The 23,587-nt window shown below is 41.6% G+C and overlaps 1 protein-coding gene across 5 annotated transcripts; it reads right to left on the bottom strand.

Annotated features, from left to right (window-relative positions):
* Positions 1-2,026: 2,026 nt before the first annotated feature.
* On the bottom strand, positions 2,027-22,033 carry USP44 (ubiquitin specific peptidase 44). 5 transcript variants are annotated; one of them, XM_056339292.1, is made up of 6 exons: positions 21,815-22,033; positions 14,650-16,158; positions 5,868-6,066; positions 5,266-5,374; positions 3,824-4,029; positions 2,027-3,467 (listed from the first exon to the last, which is right to left on the bottom strand). In XM_056339292.1, exons 2-6 carry the CDS (start codon positions 16,078-16,080, stop codon positions 3,265-3,267), a joined length of 2,148 nt encoding a protein of 715 aa, XP_056195267.1. In that variant the 5' UTR covers positions 16,081-16,158; positions 21,815-22,033; the 3' UTR covers positions 2,027-3,264. The 5 variants fall into 5 exon arrangements, with proteins under 5 accessions (XP_056195267.1, XP_056195264.1, XP_056195263.1 ...); XM_056339289.1 differs by having other exon boundaries at positions 14,650-16,152; positions 21,815-21,881; XM_056339288.1 differs by lacking the exon at positions 21,815-22,033 and adding an exon at positions 21,525-21,576.
* Positions 22,034-23,587: the final 1,554 nt, after the last annotated feature.

Raw genomic sequence — 23,587 nt, 5'->3', positions numbered from 1 at the left:
ATCCTTGGTCCTGTTTAAAGCCTGACTGCACACACCCTTAAGCCATCTGTTCTGGTTGACCCTGTTTTGAGCAGAGTTGGACTCTACAGTCTCCACAGGCCCCTTCCACTATCAACAGTTTTGTGTACCCTCCTCAAATGTACTTGGTAGGTAACTCGTTAAGGCACACTACCACTTCCCTTGTGTAGCTGGAGAAAAAAACCCAGCATCTCTCCTGGAAGGCTGCAGAAGGGAGTTGGCAAGTGACCTCATAAATGCATGCAAAACCATAACTGGTGTTAACATTTCTATGTCCACAGTGTGGCTGGCTGCCAAATTACTACTCACGGAGAGTTACTGTGTGTGTGAGGTGGTCCTGAACCCTTCATTAAAAATAATTACTACATAATTGCTTTACCTAGTTGCTACAAGCACTGATTGCTTGTGCAATGAGGAAATTCAGCAAGGGCAGTGTACGGCGCTCTAGGTGACCAGGTAGCCTGTATGTCAGCTGCAGACAGCTCTTAGCAAGGTAGCAATGGAACTGAACCTGTTTTTCTGAGTGTAGATTAAAATGAAGGTGGCGAGTAGAGGAAACAAGGGTTAGGCTTCTTGAGATGCCTTCACGCGATTATCTTTCATACCAGTAACTTAAGCTACCAGACGAGCTCGCTCTGGAACTATCAATCAGGTGGGTTTGCCTGGGTCTCTTAGGCAACTCTACCTAACTATACCCCTGTTGCTGATATAGGTGCCGAGTTGCTGGACCCTTAGCTTTACCACTCTTCAGAACTGCGACTGAGTTGTTCCTGGGGTCAGGGTTCCACAGCTGCCGCTAAAATGGGTAGGTGGCCTTTGCTCAAATAGCTGTTTGGTTTCCTAAGGTCAGCACGATGTAGGCTTCTGCACTGGCTGTGGTATTTCTGCTCCTGAACCTTGCCACTTCCTTGGCTCCAGTTGGAGTGCTATTTTAAATACGTACCTGAGTGAAGGAAGGCAGAACATAAGCATGTAGACTTACACTGAGCTTGAGCCTTACTCCATCTTAAAAGGGTGCAGAGCTACCTGCATCACCTGGCAAGTATTAAGAACCCAAGCAGAAGCTGTTGAGAAGTGCACCTGAATTAGCTCATCCTTATGCTGGACTGCAGTAATCGTCTCTATCCTTGCTACAACTTGGATTAGGACCAGAATTCTGAGTATGTCCTTTCTCCTTCTCTTGTTCTACCCAAGAGAGCACCAATGGGAAGAAAGCAGAATCTGCTTCTCCTAAGCTAATGATCTCTTTTAGAGAAAGCCTCGAGACTTAGCAATGCTTGCTGCAGCAAGAGAAAATGCAGGGGGACAGCTATAAGCACAGCCTAGGCAATCCTGGTAGGATAAGGCCCTTTCTAAGGGACTTGATTATGTGCTTAATACTGATGATTGAGGCTAATTAACCTCCTTCTCCTCCCCCAACCCCCCCAGTCCCAAGATAAGCTCTTCCACTAATGCTTGAGTCTCTCAGGACTCCTACATATCTAGTTGAGATACTCCTGGGAGAAGAAAAAGTATCAGGAGTCTGAAAGGCAATTATCACAACTCTTTCCCCTTCCTTTCTATTCCCCTGAACTACCTGTAAGTGGAAAGAAGCGTTTAAATGACATTTGTTTCCTCATCAGAAAGGCCAACAGAGAAGGAAAGTATTTGAAAGACTGTACAGCCATAACGAGTAGATTTGTCAGATCATCTCACTTCAGCGGGTGGCCCTTGGCTTAAATAAAAAAACCCAAAGAAGCAAACCGTTCTTGCACATTAAATTAGGATGAGCACAAGGCAAAGAAAGTTTGAGGACTGAGACCACTATGTACTCCCTGTAATATGGCATCTTTCAGAAACATAGATAGAAACGATAGGAAAAGTCATGAAAAAAACCCCAGCTGTTAAATCAGTAACAGATGGCCAAAGCAGTCTTACAGTTAATGCCTTGACCCACATTAGACAAAATTTTAAAATAATAATTAAGAAGATTGTAATGATAATGTAGGAGCTAATTCCAGTACACACGTTTTCCTGTCCACATAAAGGCATTTTATTGAGGTATAAACTTTGCAGAAGATGAGGTAACAATTTGCATAGGACTTACGCAAAACTTCACAATTGAAATTTACTTGGCATTAAGTACTGTATGTGGAGGACTGATAATTCCTGCTTGTTAGTTCTTATCAGTGCACAGTTCTGTTAATGCTAGTGGTAGGACCATGGAGAAGGTACAGCAGTTTCAGGTAATGGAAACAGTCAGATTGAAAATACTTTCATAGAAATGTTACAGCTTCTTTTGGTCTGAATTAGAGATTACCGAGACCAACAATGCTTGCTACAGTTTAAATTGAGCTTGCCCAATGCAAGAAAGAGGGGTGCTAATAGCAATGACAGTGAGGTGGGTGAATGTGGTTTTGTGTTTTTGGTGGTGTTTTGTGGTTTTGTTTTTAAGAAAGCTTTCTGAGTTATTGGAATAAAAAAGCCCCTGGTTGTCAAGTTAGTACTTTGACTATGGCACTTGAGTTTTAAGTTCCCAGACTTTTTAAGGCTTAAAACATGGAAAGTCTTGGTAAAGATACATTCTTGCATTATTAGATGCTCCTCTTACATAAAAATAAGTTCACGCTCTATTTCCTTGATTTCAGACTTTAAGAAATTCTATCAATGTATCTTTAGTGTAGCTCCCTTGAAACTTGCAAAATAATTTCACTTTAGTCACAAATATACAGAGTGTTACCTATGAAAAGTTCAGTTACTATTTGACATGTAAAACATTCCTTGCTTGTGAATGTTAATATTCTAAAACTTAGTAGCAATTCCTGCAGACAGTAAAAATCACGGTATCATTAGAACTATCCTATAAAATGTACAGAAGCATATATAAAAAATTAACCAGAGAAACATCAGTTGCCCATTGAAAGTCATTTTTCTAAACCAATTCAAAACTTTTATCAAAATACAAAACCAGCTTAAAAAACAAACAAATAAACAAACAAACAGCCTGAGGTAAGAGTTAAATGCAAATAGCAATCTTTTTTCTTAAAAAAAATAGCTATATTGAAATTCTAGGTACTTTAAAAGTTACTTACTGTCAATAAAAACTTTTACTAACAATTGTAAAGAGCACTTTAACTCATACAAAAGTACATAAACATTGTACACAGATTCAAATTTAAAAAGTACAATACTGTACTTCTGTTTCATTTAAAAATATATAGTTATGACAATTCAAACTTTTACCATACACAGTTGACTGGCTTTGGATTAGCTGCTACTACTGTTGGCCATGGAAGAGCCAGCTAATTCTGTGTGCTGCTGAATTTCAGCTGTGCTAGGACACAGTGTTTTACCATGTCCGTTTGCCTGAGTAAGTCGTTGGCTGTAAAACAAAATGTAGGCTTGAGCCTTGCGTACTTCTTCCATAGTGCACATGTTGAGTTTCGAATCATTGCAGTGTACCCAAAATCCTGCGGCGAAGAAATACACCAAAAAAAAGACATCAGGACACTGATTTGAAGTAACTGTGTTACACTTAATAACCAATCAGTGTTCAGTCCCATTCAAGGAGTTGTAAGTGAACCCTATGCTGTTTCAGGCCCAGATTAGCTTCCTCACATTTACAAGAGAGTTTATAGCCAGAACACATTTAACAAGCCAATACAAAAATTGAACTGTTTTGCTCTACAGAACTGCAATTCTCACTCCAGGCAGTTCAGCTACAAGTGACTCCCCTTCTGCTTTTGACAGAAGACAGTAAGCCTATCAGTTCAGAATTACAAATACCCCTTTCTCCCACACTCCTTATTCCACAGCTGATTCCTACCTCCTTCTGAATTGTAGCAGTAGGCAGTGTAGTGCCCTGAGCCAAATCCTTTCCCGTGATGCATTACCACAGCGGACAAGTCGTAGATAAAGCAGTCAGGCAGGAGGGACTTGAGGGATTCTCTGCAGCAGTAAGGCTCCATGTTCAGCATCTGATCAAAATTAACATGTATGCCGATCTTCTCACGATGATTGCGTCCTGACCACCTGGAAGGTTGTCAAATGAAAACTTACTTTTTTTTTCTTTTTTTTCTTTTTTTTTTTTTTCCCAAAGAAAGAAAGTGTTCTGAAATATGTTTTAACATAACAAATTTTATCATCACTGTTGTCTTTGTGCACAAGATCAATGCTAATTTGCATACTTCTTTTCTAGGCTTCCTCTTTCACTTCTGTATTTCAAGGCCTTTCAAAATGTGTCTATGGTAGCTACTATTCAGCCATAAAAGGTAACAAAAAATGTATTTAGAAATATATTAGCAACAAAAGGAGGTCCAAGGATAATCTCCATTCTTTATTGGAAGAGGGGGCTGGGGCGGGGCATGGGACATTGCCACAAAGGATAAGGATAAGGCTGAGGTACTTAATGACTTTTTTGCCTTGTCTTTAATAGCAAGGCCAGTTACCCTCAGGGTACTCAGCCCCCTGAGCTAGAAGACAGGGACAAGGAGCAGAATGAAGTCCCCACAGTCCAGGAGGAAACAGTGACCTTCTGCTCCACTTAAGACACACACACCTCTATAGGGTCAGATGGGATCCACCTGAAGGTCTTTTCCAACCTAAATGATTTTATGATTCTCATCTTCTGAAACATCCATCTTAAGATCTGTGTTACAGTGACTGGGAAGTACTTTCCACATATTATTTGATCTCAAATGTATTTTCCAACCTAAATGATTGTAGGATATCTAATCAGTATTTCTCATTTATTCTATCTCATTTTCAGTTTCCTTCGTATTGGGCACAGGCTAATGCGTGGACTACGAGTTCACACAGATGAAGTCTCCACTTCCTAGCTCTCAAGCTAATGCATTAATATTAATGTATTTGGTTATATGAGAAAGTTCTATCTGGCTATGTGAGACTTCCACTGAATACAATCTTGGTTTATACGTTAGTGACTATGAGCATTTACTCTACCTGAAGATAACACAAGATTAATTTTTACCAACGGAGTTCACAGCAAGGTTAGTAGGTTTTGACTGAAAAGAAGGATGAAATAATTTTGCTATTAAAGTAGCAAGTGTATCCAAAAAGTCAATTCTCTACTTACAGTGTATCTTATTGACATTTAAATTAAAGAAGAAAAAGAAGTTTCGAATAACTATTTCCATCATACTAGTAAAAGGAAATTAAACTGATGCTGAAAAACATTGATCCCAAACAACAGAAAGAGCAGAACTGAATGGGGCAGTTTGCAGTACTGTTTGCTGTGGTACTACTTACCTAAACCGTTTAAGGTGTAATCTGAGAACCTGAGGTAGTCGACACACCATAAGCTGCTTCTGAGCTTCTGTGAGTATAACTGGTTTAGAAGAAAACTTCCTTCGTTTTGCTGAGGCCAAACACACAGTTACACAACACAAATCTTGATAACAGCCTAACAGTATTTCAGTCTAAGATTTATGCACCAAATTTGTGTGGACCTGAATAGCTCTGGTTATGTGCCTCCTTAAAAAGGATATACTGAGAGCCATTTTGCAAGGATTATTTTATGATGCAAGTATGAAATACTTGTGGTCACTTAGGTTAGTCACCTTAATATAAAAAGCTGATGGGTTCTTCAGCTGGGAGTATCAGAATTGCTATTAGTGTGTGATCAGACTTTATCTAAGAGAAGCATCACACTTCAACACATCCTTTGAACAATTTAATCTTCTAGGTGGCAAGTAACAGCTGTCAAATGACCACATCAGGACATAAGAAGGACGTCTTTGTTTGCAACATACTTCTAAGACTTTTAGTATTTTCTTCTGTACTTTCACTGTCAGCTTACTTTACATTTTACACAGAGAATGTATGCATGAGTACATACTGTCTTTACTCACTGTTGCACCGATCGCATGCATATATCTTTCCTTCCAAAGCTTCGGTTTCTGTAAACTTGGCCAGCATTTCTGTCAGCAGACATGGATACTGAGATGACATCTCCTTGCCGTTGCAGTGATACCTCTCAGGAAACTCCAGGGATAAGTCCCAAAAAGGTTCTATGGTATTTGATTTATTGTCACAGGCAAGACATGTAACCTGTAAAATGATATTTCATCAGTTGCTTATACTCAAATACTTACTTTGCTAAAAGTACCGTAATAATAGCTTTTTTAAAAAAAAAAAATCCCCCTAGAGATAACTGATGCAACCAAAGACAAGACATAGTCATTTAACAGAAGAAATGGTACACATAATTTCTTTTCTCTGAAGTAGCATGTCCAATACTGTTATCACATACAGGTATATTCTTAGAGAAACAAAAGCAGTGTCAGAATTGTCTGTCTGGGACTGTCCAAGAGAAAGCAGCTGGTGGAGTCTCAGGAGTCTTTTCTCCAAAAAGAAACACTCCAAAAATAAAATTCACATTAGAGAGAGAAAGTAAAGTTTAGAAACAACAACAACAAAAAAGCACCAAACAAAAAAAACAGCTGGGGGTTTTAAAGTCATATCCTTCTTACTTTGTAAGTCTTCCAGGGAAGCCTGGATTAGGAAGCATACTTCTTCAAAGAAAAATTAACAGGTAAAAATAATTTATTTCTTCTTTCAGTAAGTGGATCCATCGTCACACTAGGGAAAGGACAAGCAGTAAGACAACATAAATAAAATGTCAAGAAGTGAAGTGAGTCAACCTGGAAAATGCAGATAATACATCAGGGGACAATTATGATAACATCCAATATTTATGGAAATAAGTTAAAACCAGTAGCTCTCTAAGTTGGAATGACAACACACTAGGTGCTGATTCGCAATGCAGTCTTCTAAAAGCCAGCTCAAGCTGCTTACAGAAGAGTGCCACATCATTTGAGTCTTCTTCCAAAGGACCTCCACCCTTCCATGATCCATGTGGATTAATAACTTCTATTAGCAGCTGAACTTACGCAGTAGTGAAACTCCATTTAGACTGCAACAAGCATAGTTCATAAAGGCTATACAGAAATACCAGTAGATATCAAGTCTGTGTTTGAGACTAAAGATACACTCACCTTGGTATGTTCAATACAATAAAGTACAATACAATCCTGAAGATTAATTACCCGTGTTTTCTACTGTTAATGTATTTATTGGCTTATAAGTTGCAGTTGACCACTAACTCAAGCAGCTCTAGCCTCACTGCTCTAGAAAAGACACATTCTGAAAATACATTGAATTTTAATTGGGCTTAGATAAGATGGCTTTGACAGAACTTCCATAAGCATCTAACATGTTCCCACCCCCTTCCCCAACAATTAAACTTCCCCACCAATAAGATTAAAGGAACTCAGAATTTTCATATAGAACCTACTATCAAGATACTGCTATTTATCAGCTCAGAAAAACAGCCAGGTGTGATGAGACACCACCATTCATGTTTTAAAGTAAATGGAATATCAAGTATTTCCTTAAGTTTGCACCACAAGGGTAAGTAATTCTAAATTAAATCTCTATAAACATGCTTCCTATTTAGGAAAATACCACAAGTTGGAACAACTAATACAAAGACGTAGTAATAAAGGAATGAAAAAATCCACAAGGAATCCAAATGTTATTTCACAGGCACGCCTTTGCGTTGCTGCTCTACATAAATTTGGTGTAGTTCTCTTCAGTTAGGTTAGTAAGCCCACACAAGTGTGACACTTGGTTTTGTTTGAGAGTTCCTTTACAATCCTCTAAAAGTTTGCTGTTACACAGTTATTCACCCTGCTTTGACTGTTATTTCATGATCATTTATATAATGACAGACCTGTCACCTTATGGAATCTTCCTTCTAGGTGTTCTTGTGAGTAACTAGTATTTAATATATTCATTAGCTACAACAGCTTGTACATGATCTATGCATTAGCATATATGTATTTGTGCACCTGTACATGTTTAGCAGTGGAGTTAGGAAAGCTGGTAGCTGCTTTAAGTTCTAAGAAGAAGAAAATGCCACTGCCTTGTTCTTAGAAAACAAAACTTTGAACTTACATGGCAGAAAAGAGAATCTTCTCCTTTAATTTACACTGACAGGAGCTTCTTTTGTAAGCGCTAACATCTGGCAGCGCTTCAAAGCCACAAACTATTAGTAATTCAGAGCCAGAATCTAGACTTGGAGACAAAATAATATGTTTGGCCACAGTTCAAGCTAACTCCAGCATAAAAACAATATGACTAATAGATTTCTACTGTATAAATGGGTGATTTTGTTGGGCCAAAAGTTGATTTAACTGACAACTTAAGAATTTGTTGCACACGAACGCACACTGAAGATTAAAGAGGTCAGGATGAAGTGCATACATGAACTCAGTATGTACTTCAAATAATTTCTAACAAGTCTGAGGTTTAAAATTTAGCGTGTAATGTTAATAGACTAGGTTATTTTCAGATCCTCTTTCCCAACTAGCTAATAAGTACTACCTCAAAGAAAAAGAAACAAATAATTGATCTAGTTTCTGATTTTTGCCTCTCAAAAAACTAAAAAAACAATACTCTAATGCAACAGTGCTGCTTCTCATCATCATGCAACTGCAAGCAAAGCTGACCTGTGTTGACAAAATCCTGTACTGATATAGAGCTGCACTTACTTTCTCCAACTCAAGACAGTCCTCCTCACCCTGAGTCTGCAGCAGAGTTAAACTCTTAAAGAGTTCAACTGGGATCTGCGTAATAGCCAAGTAACCTGCAGTCTTCGGATACGCATACACCCAACTGTATCAGCCACTGTGTATAACTGGTCCTGTACGCTCACTCAGTGGTAAATGAGAGGCAAATCAGGGCTGGAACAAAGGTTGGAAGTATTTTTCTTAGCCAGGCCCGAGCTCATAAATTGGGTTACTTAACAAGTAGGAGGATCCCTACCCTTCGTTGGAATCCATCTGCACTGGCCTGTGCAGCACAGGCTTTACAACACTCCCATCACTCCTCTTTCAGTCCTAAATGGCACTCCTTTATCTCACACTCCACTTCCATTCACAAAGTGCAACCCAGATTTTCTTCTTCATGAAGAGCACTGAAACTGTATAAACTGCTCAAAAGCTGAACAAGACGTGAGGTTTTTATAAAACCAAAAACACACAAACTCACAGGGCTGGCAAAAACTTTTATACATCTGTCCAGTGTAGCTCTCTATGGTATGAGTATGAATAACAGTAATAGAAAACCAAGTCTGCTCTAGCAATCTGGTTAATGACGTGTATCTTTTTATGACTACATTTTACAAATTCAGAGTTTGATTTCACCTTCCCCATTATACTCCATAATTTCTATTTCAGGAAGCCTTAATGCTGTCCTTTGCAACAAAGCTACATGAGAAGTTTACATTAGAGCAAAGAAAGTAAATTCCTGGTTTTAGCTAGTCTGAAATCTCTACCTTATGTTCTTCCCTGACCACCCTCTCATGCCTTGAAACATGGGTACTTATATACAATTGTTTGGTTAAAGCTCAGTATTCAATCATGGGCCAAAGGCCAGACTGAAAAGAGATGGATCAAATTGCTTGATTGAAGCTAAGCATGGAGACCACTTGCACAAGGATCATTGTGCCCACAATAATTTGATGGACAGCCACTGCCCTGGATGGCATTTAACCTAAATGCAGCCGAAGAAAATAGTTAACATTTTGCTACAGAAGAAGCCAATTCCATCATCAGCTGTTTTGCCTATTTTGCCTGCACTTGCGTGGAAGAAAAACAACTGTTACTATCTCTGCTCTTAATTCTTTTTTGTTTGGTTGGTTTTTTTTTAAGAACAGCAAGATGGCCAGCCCCATTTTTGTGCTTTCACTACTACTTAAGTTTTCACTATGTGAAACATATATAGAAAGAGCAGTAATTGCATTTTTCCACAAAGTAATCCAAGTAGAAGGAGATTTCTAGGATACTGCTGTAATACAAAATTCTACATGACAGTCCATACTGTATTTCTGCAGTCATAAAAAAGCCCTAAACTTTGTAGTGATGAGTATACAGCATCATCACAGTTATCTGTATCTATTTAACAGAATAACATAAGCATAACCACAGCAAACCATGGTCTGTGATTCAATTGCCTCTTGTAGATTAACTTAAAATGTCACCTTCATCTGGTTAGAAAGCAACTTGACAACCATTTTGTGGTTCATGCTACACGTAAAAACAGCGACTGATACCAGAATACAGAAAACAGTACGCAGGTCACGGATTGGTTTAAGTGCAAATTCTCCTATGACCTGCCTGAAGTTCTCATAGTTTTTAATAGTGTATTCAGTGGGACACTTAACACCCAGCTCTGCACAAGTCAGCTTCAGCATTCTCCCCCAAACCTTAACTCACAGCATACTACCCAAAACCAAAGGGTGTCAAACACTTCCCTTTCTCTCAGTCAATCTGTCCTGAAGTAGCGGTTAAGAAAGTAAACGGAGCAAGACTTGCAAGCGAAGGCAGCGCCTTTTAAAATTTTAAAACATAGTTTACATCCTACAATGGTTAGAACCTACTTCACTCTCTGGGTCTTGACATACTCACTTCTCTGAGCGCTGCACACTTACTCTCCCAGGGTCCAGGGGGAGGCATTCTGCTCAGACTCCATCTTAAAAATGATCAGGAAGTAATCAAACCATTTGGGATTTTTTTAAGTATGCCTAGAGATACCAAAATTAGTTCTTACTAGGCATTTCTATAATAAATGGTGAATTATTGGGAAAAAGTCTCACAGCCCACAACAGGCTTGTCCTAAGAAGAAATGGTAACTAATCACAATTTATCTGTAGAGGAAACTTGTTACTAAATCAACATTGCCACTACTATGGCATAAGATTTTGCCAGCGTTAAGTATCTGCAATAGACCTGCTAAACTAGCTTTCTAGATCAGCTAGATTGCCTAGATCAGCTTTCACAAATACTTCATACTGGTTTCCCTGTCTCCCCCCTGCCCGGTATAAACCATCCTGACAAAAATTTTAACACTGGTACAACTACACACATCAGAGTTACTGCTTATAAGATCTCTGCGGATATGCAGGACAATTCTCCGAAAGCAGTGCTGAAAACACACATTTACCCTGGAAGCTAAAATCTGCTATTTCAATCTCTGGACTTTTACATATATACCTGCCCACTTCCTTGCTTAATATGGACAGAGTTTGAAATAAAGATACTTTAAAGATACTGTGCTATTTAGCTGGGACCAATTGAAAAAACACAAGCCAAAAAACTCTTGACAGAGAGAGCAGCTAACCTACTTGAGCCCTTGAAGTGTACTTTGAAGATCTGTGGATCAGTGTAGATCAGTGTACCACATAACTTCATAGTGCAGTATCTTCTCCTTTCCCACTGAAGGACTGAGGACAGAAGATAGCGGGTACCTTCTACGAGTACAAACACTTGAGGGATTGAAAACAACTGGGACTTCAATAGATATATTGGCACCTGCTTACATTCCCAATGGGGTTGAGAGGGACAAGCCACTGCTCCAGATCTGTCTCCAAAAGCCCATGTTTACAAGATACTCCTTTGTCCAGTAAGTGCTACAGCACAACTTTCTCCAGGCAATCCCTGGAGGAAGACTAGCATGTGAAAAAGGAAAAAGAGGGGAAGGGTTTTGTAGCTAGTTATGCTGTCTTTACTTCCCTTAGATGTACTGGGTATTGAAGTTTCAGTCTGTGTTGCAAAGCAAAAAGCTCTGATCCTAAAAAGGATATTGGAATAAAATAAAAAAAAAAATTTAAAAAAAGTCAAGAAGCAATCCACTTGTGCTATTCCTGAAGTTACTTGTTACCTAGTCTAGTATCCATAAAGTAATAAAAGATTTCAAGTAGTAGGTGACAAATACTCACTTTAAATCAGCCAAGAACATTACAAAACAACAACTCATATAAAATGTGGAATTGTTTTGACATCGCCTTAAGCTTTTCCTAATTAACAAAAAATAATCTGCGTAAGATTCTCACACACCCGATTTTCTCCTTTCTTAATCTTATATCCTAAATTAGTGCTGAACCAGGCAGCCACTGCAATAGCAAGAGACTGAAGGCAAACTCAGGATTATGACTTCAAGTTAAAATAGAAGAGCTAGAAGAATAGGGACAACGTTTTATTGCGCATGAAAGTAATGTGAAACCTATGTAAACATACAGCTTATCTGCATTGTAAGTGATCCTCTGCGTACTGTATCAAGAGTAGTTCATAGTATTGCTGAGGTTTGAAGGTCAAGAAGACTGACTTCACTATGCTTAAGTACCTCACAGAATCAAGTACGTTCAACTGGTATCTTCAGTACAAAGGGACAGTAAGGATAATAATTTTTTTAGTGATCCTTAAGTGGAAGGCAACTGCACACAGAAAGTAACTTCTCAATTCCCATTATTCACTGAATTAAGATGTAGCTTATTAAATACTGTAGACTAAAATCCCATCCTGTTTTTAATGCAACAGGCTACAGCTCCAACAATCTTCTAGAGAGAAACTGTAATGCTGAAACCTACGGGGACAAAGCATACACTCCTTGCTTTTAATAAGTAACGTTGTCAACGATGTGATGACACAGCAAGAAGTACGTCACATTTTAATTCAGCCCTGCATGGATGTTTTCTTGCCTTTTTTGTTAACTGCATTATAGAACTTTGTGCCAGTTTTGACAAATGCCTAGTGAAATCATGATGCAGGCAGCTTATTGAGGAGAGAAAAGTAATAGCCTAATGAGAGTCTTTAAAACTTACCCTTCTATGTCCAAACACCAGGGACTGAATCATAAGATGACCTGAATACATTTTATCAAGGAAGAAATGTAAATCTTCAGGAGTTACCTTTTGCTTTTAATACTTACAATGTTCCAAAGTGCTAGTGAAGACTTAAACTGAAACAAAAGAGTGGTGGAAGACAAAGGGAACGTTAGGAGATGAAGTGTTGGATGTTGTCTGTGGAACTGCCCAATGAGCTAGGGAGGAATTACTACAGATAACAGCCTCAATGCTCTTTTCCTTGTTCCCCTCACTTGAGGCATTCAAGTTCATCAAGGCTGTATTTTGCACACAGACATTAACCAGCTGCAGTAAAAGAAATATGTGTTGTAGTCACAGAAATCACAGGATAGCTCAAAACTGTTTAATTCCCTTTCAGTCTTACTTGATGACACTTGAGTGAATTATCACTATTTCCCTCCCTGGTTTCAGGAGGGTGGGAGGGTTTCTAGTCACAAGCCTTTTCACATAACAAACCTAAAAGCATGTAAAAGTGGTACTACTGAAATAATGCGTGTGCCTTCAAAACCTTGAAAATACTTCCAAAAAATTAGATCTCGTAAGAAGGCTTGGAATGCAACAAAACTTTGTCAGTATACTTAAGAATTACTTTGTTTTACTAACAAAGTTACTATTTTGGACAGGAATGTGATTTTCAAATAGAAAGCTTTAATGACATAACATACTAGACACTTTAGCACAACCCTGACACAAGATAGATAAACTACCTTAAGGAAAGGAGGTATGCCAGCAGAAATGCTCTTACACTGGGCCAAATGGAAGGTAGAGGATTATCCGTTTTTTTTAGTTGATAAAACAGTTTCTTGTAGTTACACAAACCCTAAAATAACCTAAAAGCCAGCATATGCTGCAAACAACCCTGTTATCTCATGATAAAGTTTACAGTATCATAGCAGTAAACAATCCTACCTTTGTCAAAAACAACTTGGATTTCTAACTCCACATACTAAAACATTAAACTACAAATCAAAATAGAACAATAGGAACATCAACATTTTTGTTAATCTGTGTTAGAACTATGTCCTTTACCTGACATATCCATAAAATGCTTCTGTACTCCTTCATTAACGTGTGCATGCATACTAAAGATCAGTTCCTGGGGACCACAAGACTTCCCCAACCTCTGTTCCTGCTGCAGTCTGGTCAGTTTTTAGATTGATTCAACAGAAACCAGCATTTGTTTGTTCAGTCAGTTCTCAGGCGTTTGTACATACACACGGTTGGGATATGCATAATCGTAAGTGGACACACTGAAGTACTTAACAGGAAGCCGAAAAGAAGAAAAAAGGAGAGCAGTCAGACAGAAAAAAGGAGAGCAATCAGACAGAAAAAAGAAAAACAACAGTTGCCTTCATCCCACAAATTTAGTTCCTGTGCTGACAGAACCTTCTGTACCTTTATGTTGCAACAGAAAAGAAGTATTAGTATTCCTGTACACAGCATCATTACACGCAATTACTCCGTAGTAATGAATCTCAAATTCAAGCTATTTACTGAAATAATACCCTGCTTGGCAGCCATTACCTCATCAGTTTCCACTTAGACAAGATTTAACACCTTCCTTAACACTTTTTATCTAGTATCACTATAGGGATAAGCTATATACTTAAGACTGTAAATTCTTTATTCCTACAAATTAGTTGGTACTTAATAGCAAAGACAGATATTTCTCAGTGCTTTAGAATACCAAATTTAAACTTTCATTTTTATCCAGTGACTCTTCTATTGAAAGTTTTATGAGTATCCAAATGACCTTTCTTCTGAAACCGTGTGTATTTAATCCTCCCCATGCCTCCTCAGTAGTTACAATTGTATTGACCTTCAGTATTATATTAAGGTATGCTAATTATATTAAGTATGCCTACCACTGGCCAGTATAAATCCATAACTACAAATCATTACATTAAAAAAATACTCATAAAACATACCTGACTTAATAGCTGTCCATGAAAGATGCTGTTAACCACGTTCAAAACATGTTTTATAAGTTTTCTTTGAGAAGCAGGGATGACAGCTGTGTATCTGGTTCCCGTAGCCTCCAGTTCCTGCTGCACTTTATCCAAAAGTTCACAGAGAAATTCCTGAGCATCTTGTTGGGCATATCCTCTGAAGGCTGGAATTAGTCTCCACACAGAATGAAGCATGGCAAAAGGAGACACCAGTGCCCATTTGCCAGACCACATAACTTGGAACAGAGTATGCAGCTCATGACAGAGAGAAATATGCTTTGAACTGGGCTCCCTGGGCTGAATAAGTTCCATACTTCTACTTTTTGATGCTCCTCCACTTAAGCCAGAGGATAAACCAGGCCGCCTCACAGAAGATGATCCCTTTACTTTCTCTTGGCTCTCATTCACATGTAATGTTGAGGCAGCTATTGACAGGTGTTTCGATGAAGATCTGGTTTTATCATTGGTTGCTGTTGCCAGCAGTTCCTGAGTTTGGTTGAGGTCAAGCTTTAAAAAGCATTCTCGAAAAATAAGTAAGTGACTTAATACCTGCAGGACAGAATTCATATAGCATGTATTTCCCAGGTTTCTCAGTCCTGTTACCCCAGGAGTCACTGTGGGCCTTCGTTTAATTGGAGAGTCACTTATTTTTTTCAATCTTACTTCATCTGAGGTATATGTTTCTTTCAACTCTGCCACAGATTCCATGTTCTGAGATGGTTTTTGCAGGCAGGGTGCTGTTTGGGAGGACATTCTAATCTGATTTTGCAGACGACTGCTCTTTCTTGGAGGCATCTTTTCCATCTCTGCTTTCAACTCACGCTTTCGTTCTTGTCTTCTCTTCCTAGCTTTGTCCCTTCTTTCTTCTGCTTCTTCCCTACGTCCTTCTTCCAAAATCTTTTTTCCAGTAGGTGTCAACTCAAACCATGATCTGAATATTCTTCCCAGGGATGCACGCCGTCGGTGCCAGAGAGCTGTGAACATACGATCTTCATTCCGAAGCAAGGCTTGGGCACCACCATGTGAAAGGTAAGAATCATCACTTGTGCCCATAGAACGCAAAGTCCTCCCACTTCGAGTAGTGCACTCATAGTTTTGACTCTTGATTGCACTTAACGTACTTCGCAACAGTTTTAGATCACCAGTTGCATTATCATTAAGAACATAATCATCACAGAGATAACAGAAAACATACAGCTCGTTTACTTCCAATGCCACTGGATGACTGCTCTCCTGAAAGTGCTTTAGTGCATGTTCTTCAATGTATCTTCCACACGCCACATACGAGCAGCTGAGGCATGCCCACACAGATTCGGTAGTATTGCAGTCCATGCAATGCCATTTCTGAGGATTGAGAATGGAGTGATCTTGGGCCAGACGCAGACGCCCGATGTGCTTACATTTATCCATTGTTAAAACTGAACTTGCAGAGATACACTGGCAAAACACATCATCCAAACTATTCGCTGTCCATATTTCAATCTGCAACTAAAAAAAAGAAGTCATAAATTACAGTTCATAAATACCCAAGTGCATCACTTTTACAGGTATCAAGAGTATACCAAACTCATACTTGAGGCCAAGATCACGACTGCCATCCAATTAAGTGTCACCAAACACATAAAGGCAGTCAGTTACGTGGGGCCACAATCAACATCATCAACTGCAGTTCGACCTTCAGACTAAATGGTCTCAATCTCACTGTGTTCCCAGTACCTTCCGACTCAGGACTGAAACATACTAGCCACACTTCAGATGAGGCGTGTTTTTTTCAGGGCACCCATTAAATTACAAGACACTGTTAAAGAGTTTGGATACAAACACAACTTAAAATGGGACAAGTTGCCAGTGAAGCTGCAGGTGTCCCATCCCAGGAAGCACTCAAGGTCAGGTTGGATAAGCTTTGAGCAACCTGATCTAGTGCAAGGAGGGCTGCCCATGGCAGGGGGCTTGGACTCGAGGATCTTTGAAGGCCCCTTCCAACTCAAACCGTTCTGTGAGACTATGGCTATAAACTGCTCCTATTAATTCTTTTCCTAAGCATAAGTGCAAGAAAGTGCAGAAGTACAAAGTTCGCTTAAATTTATTATGTTTACACAGTGCCAACAGTTCAGACAAATGAGGCTTTATACAATTCAAACCCTTAATTAAACCACACCTTTAATTAAATCACTGCACCTTTGTGCTCAGGCAAGCCCATAATACCAATGCTCTCTACAATAATGTATCTTCAATAAGGACATTTTAACATGTCATCCTAACACCTCTGAAAGCAAAAGTGTGACCTAAAAAGCAAAACTTGCTTTCTTCATAAGACAGAAGGTATCTACCTCAGTTGCTGTAAACTTTATAAAAACCTGCATTTTGAACGATCTTTCTAATCCATGTCTTCAAAAAATTATTTAAAAATTTGGCCAACACTGGCTTACATCTTTTAATAAGTTTATGTGGTAGCATTTACTTGCTCAAAGCTGCTGTATTTGCTTTGTCCTATAAGGTGCGTTTACCTAAAACAAACAGGCAGGCTCTGCCTAACAAGAATTAAAGAGACAGTGATTCATTCTTTGGTTTTGCCATCTTTCGACTATCTCTATAGAGAAACCATATATCAGGAAGTTATTGTATTTGATCTGGGATGTTCGTACCACGATGTCACTAGCTAAAGAGCTAAACAGCACATGGCACCAGTATCATTATGCACAGTATTTGCCAGATGAAACGATTAATTCATCTGAGGGGTACCAGGGGTTTGTAAAATATCCAGGCTATGCCAATTAAGACAAGTTGCACCGTTAAAAATGCATGCAGATTGTAGACCTGACCTAGGCTCTAAATTATCAAGGTCCAGGATTCTGTTTTACAATAAGTAAACCACATCACAAAAATACTGAGTGATTCAGACAACTCTGGATAGAACCCAAAAAATTATATTCCCGCTATTATCCTTAAATATACTAATATTTCTCCATTTTTACAATTCAGAAATACACAATAATAGGTTACTCAACTTAGAACAGATGTCTAGGTCAGAATAAGCATTAGACTGAGGGAATCCTAACGCACAATGCCATGACACTGCTAAGGGAGGGAAACAGGTAAAAAGTTGCAGCTAGATAGGAAAAGAACCTTTAATTTTCATTTGGTACTTAGATAAAAACTGTAGTTAAAAGATTTAACAAAAAATTGCTTTGTTTGCTTAATTGGCCCACAGCTACTGCCTTTTAAAATGTTACAATACAGACACCAGCATAAGAGCCACAAATAACTCTAAAGCACATAATCAGCATCAAGCACTGCAACGCACTGTTAGGTGTTACCCTGTAATACAGAAAAGGTTGAGCCAGCTGTAGTGAAACTAATAAATTATACAGTTTTACATACCTATATAAATCGTTCTCATTCAGTTTTATCTAAGACTTGTCTCTAGTCCGTACTCGCTGACTACACTGAAGAATTTCAGGAACCATGACGTCTAGGTACCCATTCAGTTTCCCAGGTTAAGCACCATTCACAAGTGTATCACAGGAGATCGAGATCCCTTGTGTGCTACGTGCTACCGTCAACAGATCACACAAATAACACCTTGATGAGCTTGCTATCATCCACAAAATTCTTTCCTTCTAAAAGGTAGTCTATCGGTAGGCTGCTAATGAGATCCTTTTACAAATAGCTTTGCTTACCAAGTTTGGGTTTTTAGTCTTTACAATTACTGCTAGAGCTATCCCATGTCCTCTTCTAGTCTGACAACCTGTTTTCCCCAAGAAAACTGAGCTTTTCTAGCACTTGATAAAATTCACATAAATTTCAGAGTTGAACTATGTATGTTAATCCTTCCTGGACTATCAAAGTAATATCTAAAGTGTGCTGCAAGAATTAAATATAGTAGAGAGGATTTTAAGAGACAAGACTCATCTTTGTGTTTTTGGGCTAACAGAAATAGATTCTCCTGCGTAACGTATTAGTAACGGTCCTTTCCAGCAGGCCAGAAAAGAAAACTAAACCCTGCCTTCCCACAGGGCTGTCACACACAGCAATGCTGTCAGTCAGAGGAGTCTGACAGGTCAACCCTTTCTGGTTTTGTTAAAGTCACTGTGTAAACACTGTGCCCTATTTAACCCTTATTTTTAATAATATATGGTCAGAAAATGTGTGTTTCTCTATTTTAAAAATATTATCAAAAGTGAAACTACTTACATGTCTCAAATGTAAGCAGATACTGGACTGAGGACAAAACAGCCTGCTGATTTCAGGCACTGTGCAAACCAGGGTTGCACAATCAAGCTCTTCATGCAAAAGCAACATGATTCTACGAAAGCACAAGATCAGCGGCTTGAAGAAAAAAAACTAAAACCCCAGCTCCCCCACCAACAACCAAGCCAGCATGACATTTTCCCACCTACGTCGTCGTGTGGAGAAAAGGAGATGAGGTGGAAGGGGGGAGGGGGAGGAAAATCATTGACATGGGAGAAGTCTTTGAAGAAATCAAAACGCAGAGTTTGGTCAAAAAGACAGAAATATCTGAAAAGTCTTTGAAAAAGCTAGAATTACAAAACTGAGACCAAAAAATTTTCAGCTGAACGTCAAGCAGCATGATGACAGTTCAAATGTTTTAAGATGTGGAGTACTGAAGGACTGAGACTGACTACGTCGAGTCACAAAATCTAAAAACTTTACCTTAGAACCAAGACTTGTTAACTAGAAGAGCTCAGGGAAAAAACAGGGGTGAAGTGACACATAATGGTGGAAGAAACCTAAAAAATACTGCACAGTCATTCCCACTCCTAGAAGAAAGCTGCAGCCAGAATAAAATAGTACAAGCAAATACTCTAATGTTAAATTTCCCTGAAGAAAGTTATTCAGCGCTAGTTTATGCATTCTTCTCTCCCGAGATTCAGTTCTGTGCACACACACAAAGAAACTGTGAATTAGTTGACCAGCACTTCAGAGATCAAGCCCCCCTGTGTTCTTAGCACAGACCTGAGCTGAAGTGGTAAGCAAAATAACGAGTACCAACACACAGAATAGCACCACTGGAAGCATTAAGTTGTCTGGTAAAAAGAAACACAAAGGTATATTTTTCTGCACCAAAGTTTCACAAGTTAGAAATAGAGGTATATGGAATAGCTCTTTTTTTTTTTTTTTTTTTTTTCATTGAAACACATTTCAACTTTACTGGCATACTCATTTCTTCAGTCTCACTAAAGAATGGCTGGTAAAATGTACATTCTGGGGTTACACATGAGCTGAAAAAGTACTTGATGTCAAAAAAACCCATCCAACTTAGGAAAATGGCTGGTTTTCTTCCATTTGTGTTCCATGTAAACAAGAAATTAAGATTCATCTTCACAGCTAGTACATTTTAAAATTGTAACTCTAAACATAACCGAAAGGAAACTTTTTCCATTAGTGACAACTTTGTCCCTTAGTCACGACTTTTGTAATTAATTGTTTGGCAAGTAAATGAAAAATCAGTTTATCTCAAGCGTTGAACTAGAAATGCAATACAGTTTTACAAATATATAAATATGTGTGTGTCCGTGTGTGCGTATGCTTGTCTGTGTGCCTGTGTTTACACCCCCATGTGCCCTATTAATATGCTGGCTTTTACATCAGATGACATTTTACCGATTGATTTTCGTCAGGTTCAGAGTACTTGAAAAACCAGCAATCACGGGTACTTGAACAACTGAAAGTTCTAGATAACAAGTCTGCTAAATACCAGGCATATGTACTGCTTTCTTACACAGTTCCTTTTTTAAAGACAGCATCCCAACAAAACACTGATGTGCACAGCTTCAAGCTGCGGTACAGTCCTGCGGGCATAGCAGTTAAGACTTAAAAATCAAAGCAGCACTTCAAAAGGAAGTTTTGTAAATTATTTCCAATGTTTAACAGTGCAGCCTTTCACAAGAAAGGCCTCAGCCTCCTTTCTTTGGAGCCATACAAATCGTCACCTAACTTTTTTCTCCTTTTTTTCCCGCCAACTAAGGAATGTATATACACTATGCTGCCTAGAAGTAGTCATTTACACCAGGACACCGGCACAGCATTACACTCTATGTCTCTTGCTGCGAATAACCGGTCGTTCCCAGCAGCTGAGAACTCAATGTAAACAAATAGTTTAGATCGAAGCACTTTCACAGAAGCATGAAAACCACCGCATTTCTAATTAGTCTGGATTTCCACTTGACGGTTCTATCCATTTAGAAAAATAAGCGTCCCCGACCGCTCTGACAGCCGCTCGGACGCCGCCTGGCCCCTGTTCTGACAGCCCGCGCACGCACAGACGCTCCAGCCGAGCTGACCCGGCGCTCGACGCCGCAGCCCGAGCCTGCCCGCGGCCGCTTCGGCAGGACGGTCCGGCGCTTCCCAGCGCCCCGCGACATGGCGCGACTCCGCGCCTCTCGCCGACGAGCGGCACGGGCCGCAGGAGCCCCGCGGGACCGGCCCGGCGGCGCGGCTCACCGCCGCCCCCTCCTCCCCCCGGTCTCCCTTACCTCGACGCCCTCCCGACCCCGCCGGGACGGGTGAGAGGCCCGGGCCCCACGCAGGAGCGCGGCGGGGAGGCGGCAGGACGTCTCCTGCCGGCAGGGGAGGACGGTCCCGGGCGCGCCGCTGCCCCGCCGCTCCCGCCCCGGCGGCTCTCCTGGCCCCACGCCGTGCCCGGTTCGCCCCCGCGGCGACGGGCGCCCCCTCCTCAGGTATCCCAGCGCGGGCACCGCGCCGCCGCGACCGCCCCTCCCCGGGGGAAAGAGTGCCGCCACCACCCCCCGCCCTGCCCCGGCCACCTGCCCCGCCGGGCGGCGGGGTCGCGGAGCCGCCATCCCGCTCCCGCCGGCCGCCCCCGCACGCACCCGTCACCCGCCGCTGCCGCCATCTTGGGCGCCCCGAGCCACAGCCTCCTCGGAGCGGCCCCTCGGCGACGTCAGCGCCGCGCGGCGGCCGCCCCCCCACCCCACACCCCCCCCGGCCCGCCGCGGGATCCCCGCGCCCGTCGCCCCTCAGCCGCTGCCGCTCGCCCACGGGTGGGCAGCGGGCGTCGGGGGAGGGCCCGCGGGCAAACAAGCGGCGTCGGGCTTGCGGGGCAGCGGCCGCCAGGCACCCCCCGCGGCCGCCCCGCCCCGCGCCGCCGCCCCGCACCCACCTGCCGAGCGCGGGGCGGGAAGGGCCGATCGCCATGTGCCGGTGGCGGGTCTGTCACCAGATTTGTAGTGGCAACACAAGTCCTTCCCACGTCTCCTCCCACCTCCCCCGGCCGCCCCCGCCCGCCGCCGGGCCAAGCGGGCCGGTCCCGCGGGGCCGGGCGCAGGAAGGCGGGCGGGGAGTGGAGGGGCTGCCGCCCCGGGGTCGGGGCTGAGGCGGGCGGGCGTCGGAGCCGGGTCCCGAGGCACCGAGGGCTGCTCCTGCCACGGCCTGTCCCCGCAGGGCACCTTGTTTTCCGTCAGGCGGGTCTGCACCCAACCGGGAGACGCGGCGTCCCGGGCTTCCCCGGCGGGTTTCCTTATTTTCCTTCCTACGTTTCACTCTTGTTTTATCCTCGGCGGCGTCGCCCTTGTTCGGCCGGAGCGGGCCCTCCGCTCGCATTTCCCCAAGCGGGCGGCGGCCAGCGCTGCACCCCGGGCCGGGCTCGCAGGTGCTTCCCGGAGCCGTGCCTGGCCTGGGCGCTGCCTGCCCGGACGCGAGGGGCGTCCAAAACACCGTGCAGGGGACGGAGAGACTTCTTCACATCTCTCTGTGCCTATTGCTTGTGGAAACTCCTGCCAGGCAGCTCACACACACACACACACAAAAAGCTCTTACCAGGCCCCTGTTACCTACCCATCGGGTACTTTTCCAGCTTCAGGTTTCATTACAGAAAGTTAAATAGGCAAAAACTGTTTCTGAAAAGCAGCCAGCTCTTTTTAGCTGCTTTCCAGTTCTGCTTGTCCTGAATTGAGCTAACTCAGAGTCAGCATGCCTCCTGCTCTGCCCCGGGACGTGCTGGGCAGCCGTGCACAGGCTGCACGTTGTCCAGAGAAAACTTCCTCCTGACGGGGCCGAGATCACTTTTTGCACCCAAGCTGAATCGGGTTGGCTTTTATTTTAGGTGAACCTGCCCAGAAAGCTGGTGCCTGGTGCTGCTAGCAGTTGCAGAACGTGGTCGTGGTGTGTGTGCATGTGCGTGCTGCAGCTTAGCCACGATAAACAAGCAGTGGTTTGATGCAGAATGTGAGCGCTACAGATCACACCACTCATTTTCGATCCATCATGCATCAGGCTGTTTTCATGACGGCATCAAAACCTCGCACATCTGTTTCTGCGTTTCTAATTGTGTCATCGCAGCAAATGTGTTTCAGTTTAAAACCTGAAATCTAGAGGCCCCAGTTGTCTCTCTTCTCCTCCAGTGGTGCTTTCCAGTTCTTGCTGTTTCTAATGAGGCTGCTGAGACGGCGTTAGCAGGATGTGGCCAATAGACGCAATTCAGCTTTTCTTCAGGTTCACTTTATCACGGTGCTTTCAGAAGCTCATAAAAAGAGTATATAGATAAAGTAAATTTACTAAGCTTCTCTCCTGATTCCAGTGTGTTTCTAACTTGTAACTTTAAAGTGAGGAATACTGTTGCCTAATCAAAATATTTATGAAAGCTGTTCGTACACAGTGATTCCATGTGTTTCCACATCCCTCTTAGGTGTTTTTAAGACAACCTTAACAATTTCCAAATAGCTGTATTTATTTTTGCCAAGTTACTACCTCCATCTTTAACAGCGGCAGTATTTTCTTCAGTCATAGTTGGCAAACTAACCCTCCCGTAGTGCTATGTCTCTGGAATCCTCTTACAATATTCTCACGCTCAATATCTAAATCCAGTTCTGTGTGCATGTCTGTCTGTTGGTTAAAAGCAGCTGTTGGATCTGCTTTTGAGACGGATCTGACTCCC

The sequence above is a fragment of the Falco biarmicus genome, chromosome 5 (assembly GCF_023638135.1).
Source record: "Falco biarmicus isolate bFalBia1 chromosome 5, bFalBia1.pri, whole genome shotgun sequence".
NCBI lineage: Eukaryota > Metazoa > Chordata > Aves > Falconiformes > Falconidae > Falco > Falco biarmicus.
Note: the sequence above shows the minus strand (reverse complement) of the source record. Positions and strands in the feature narration are given on the sequence as shown.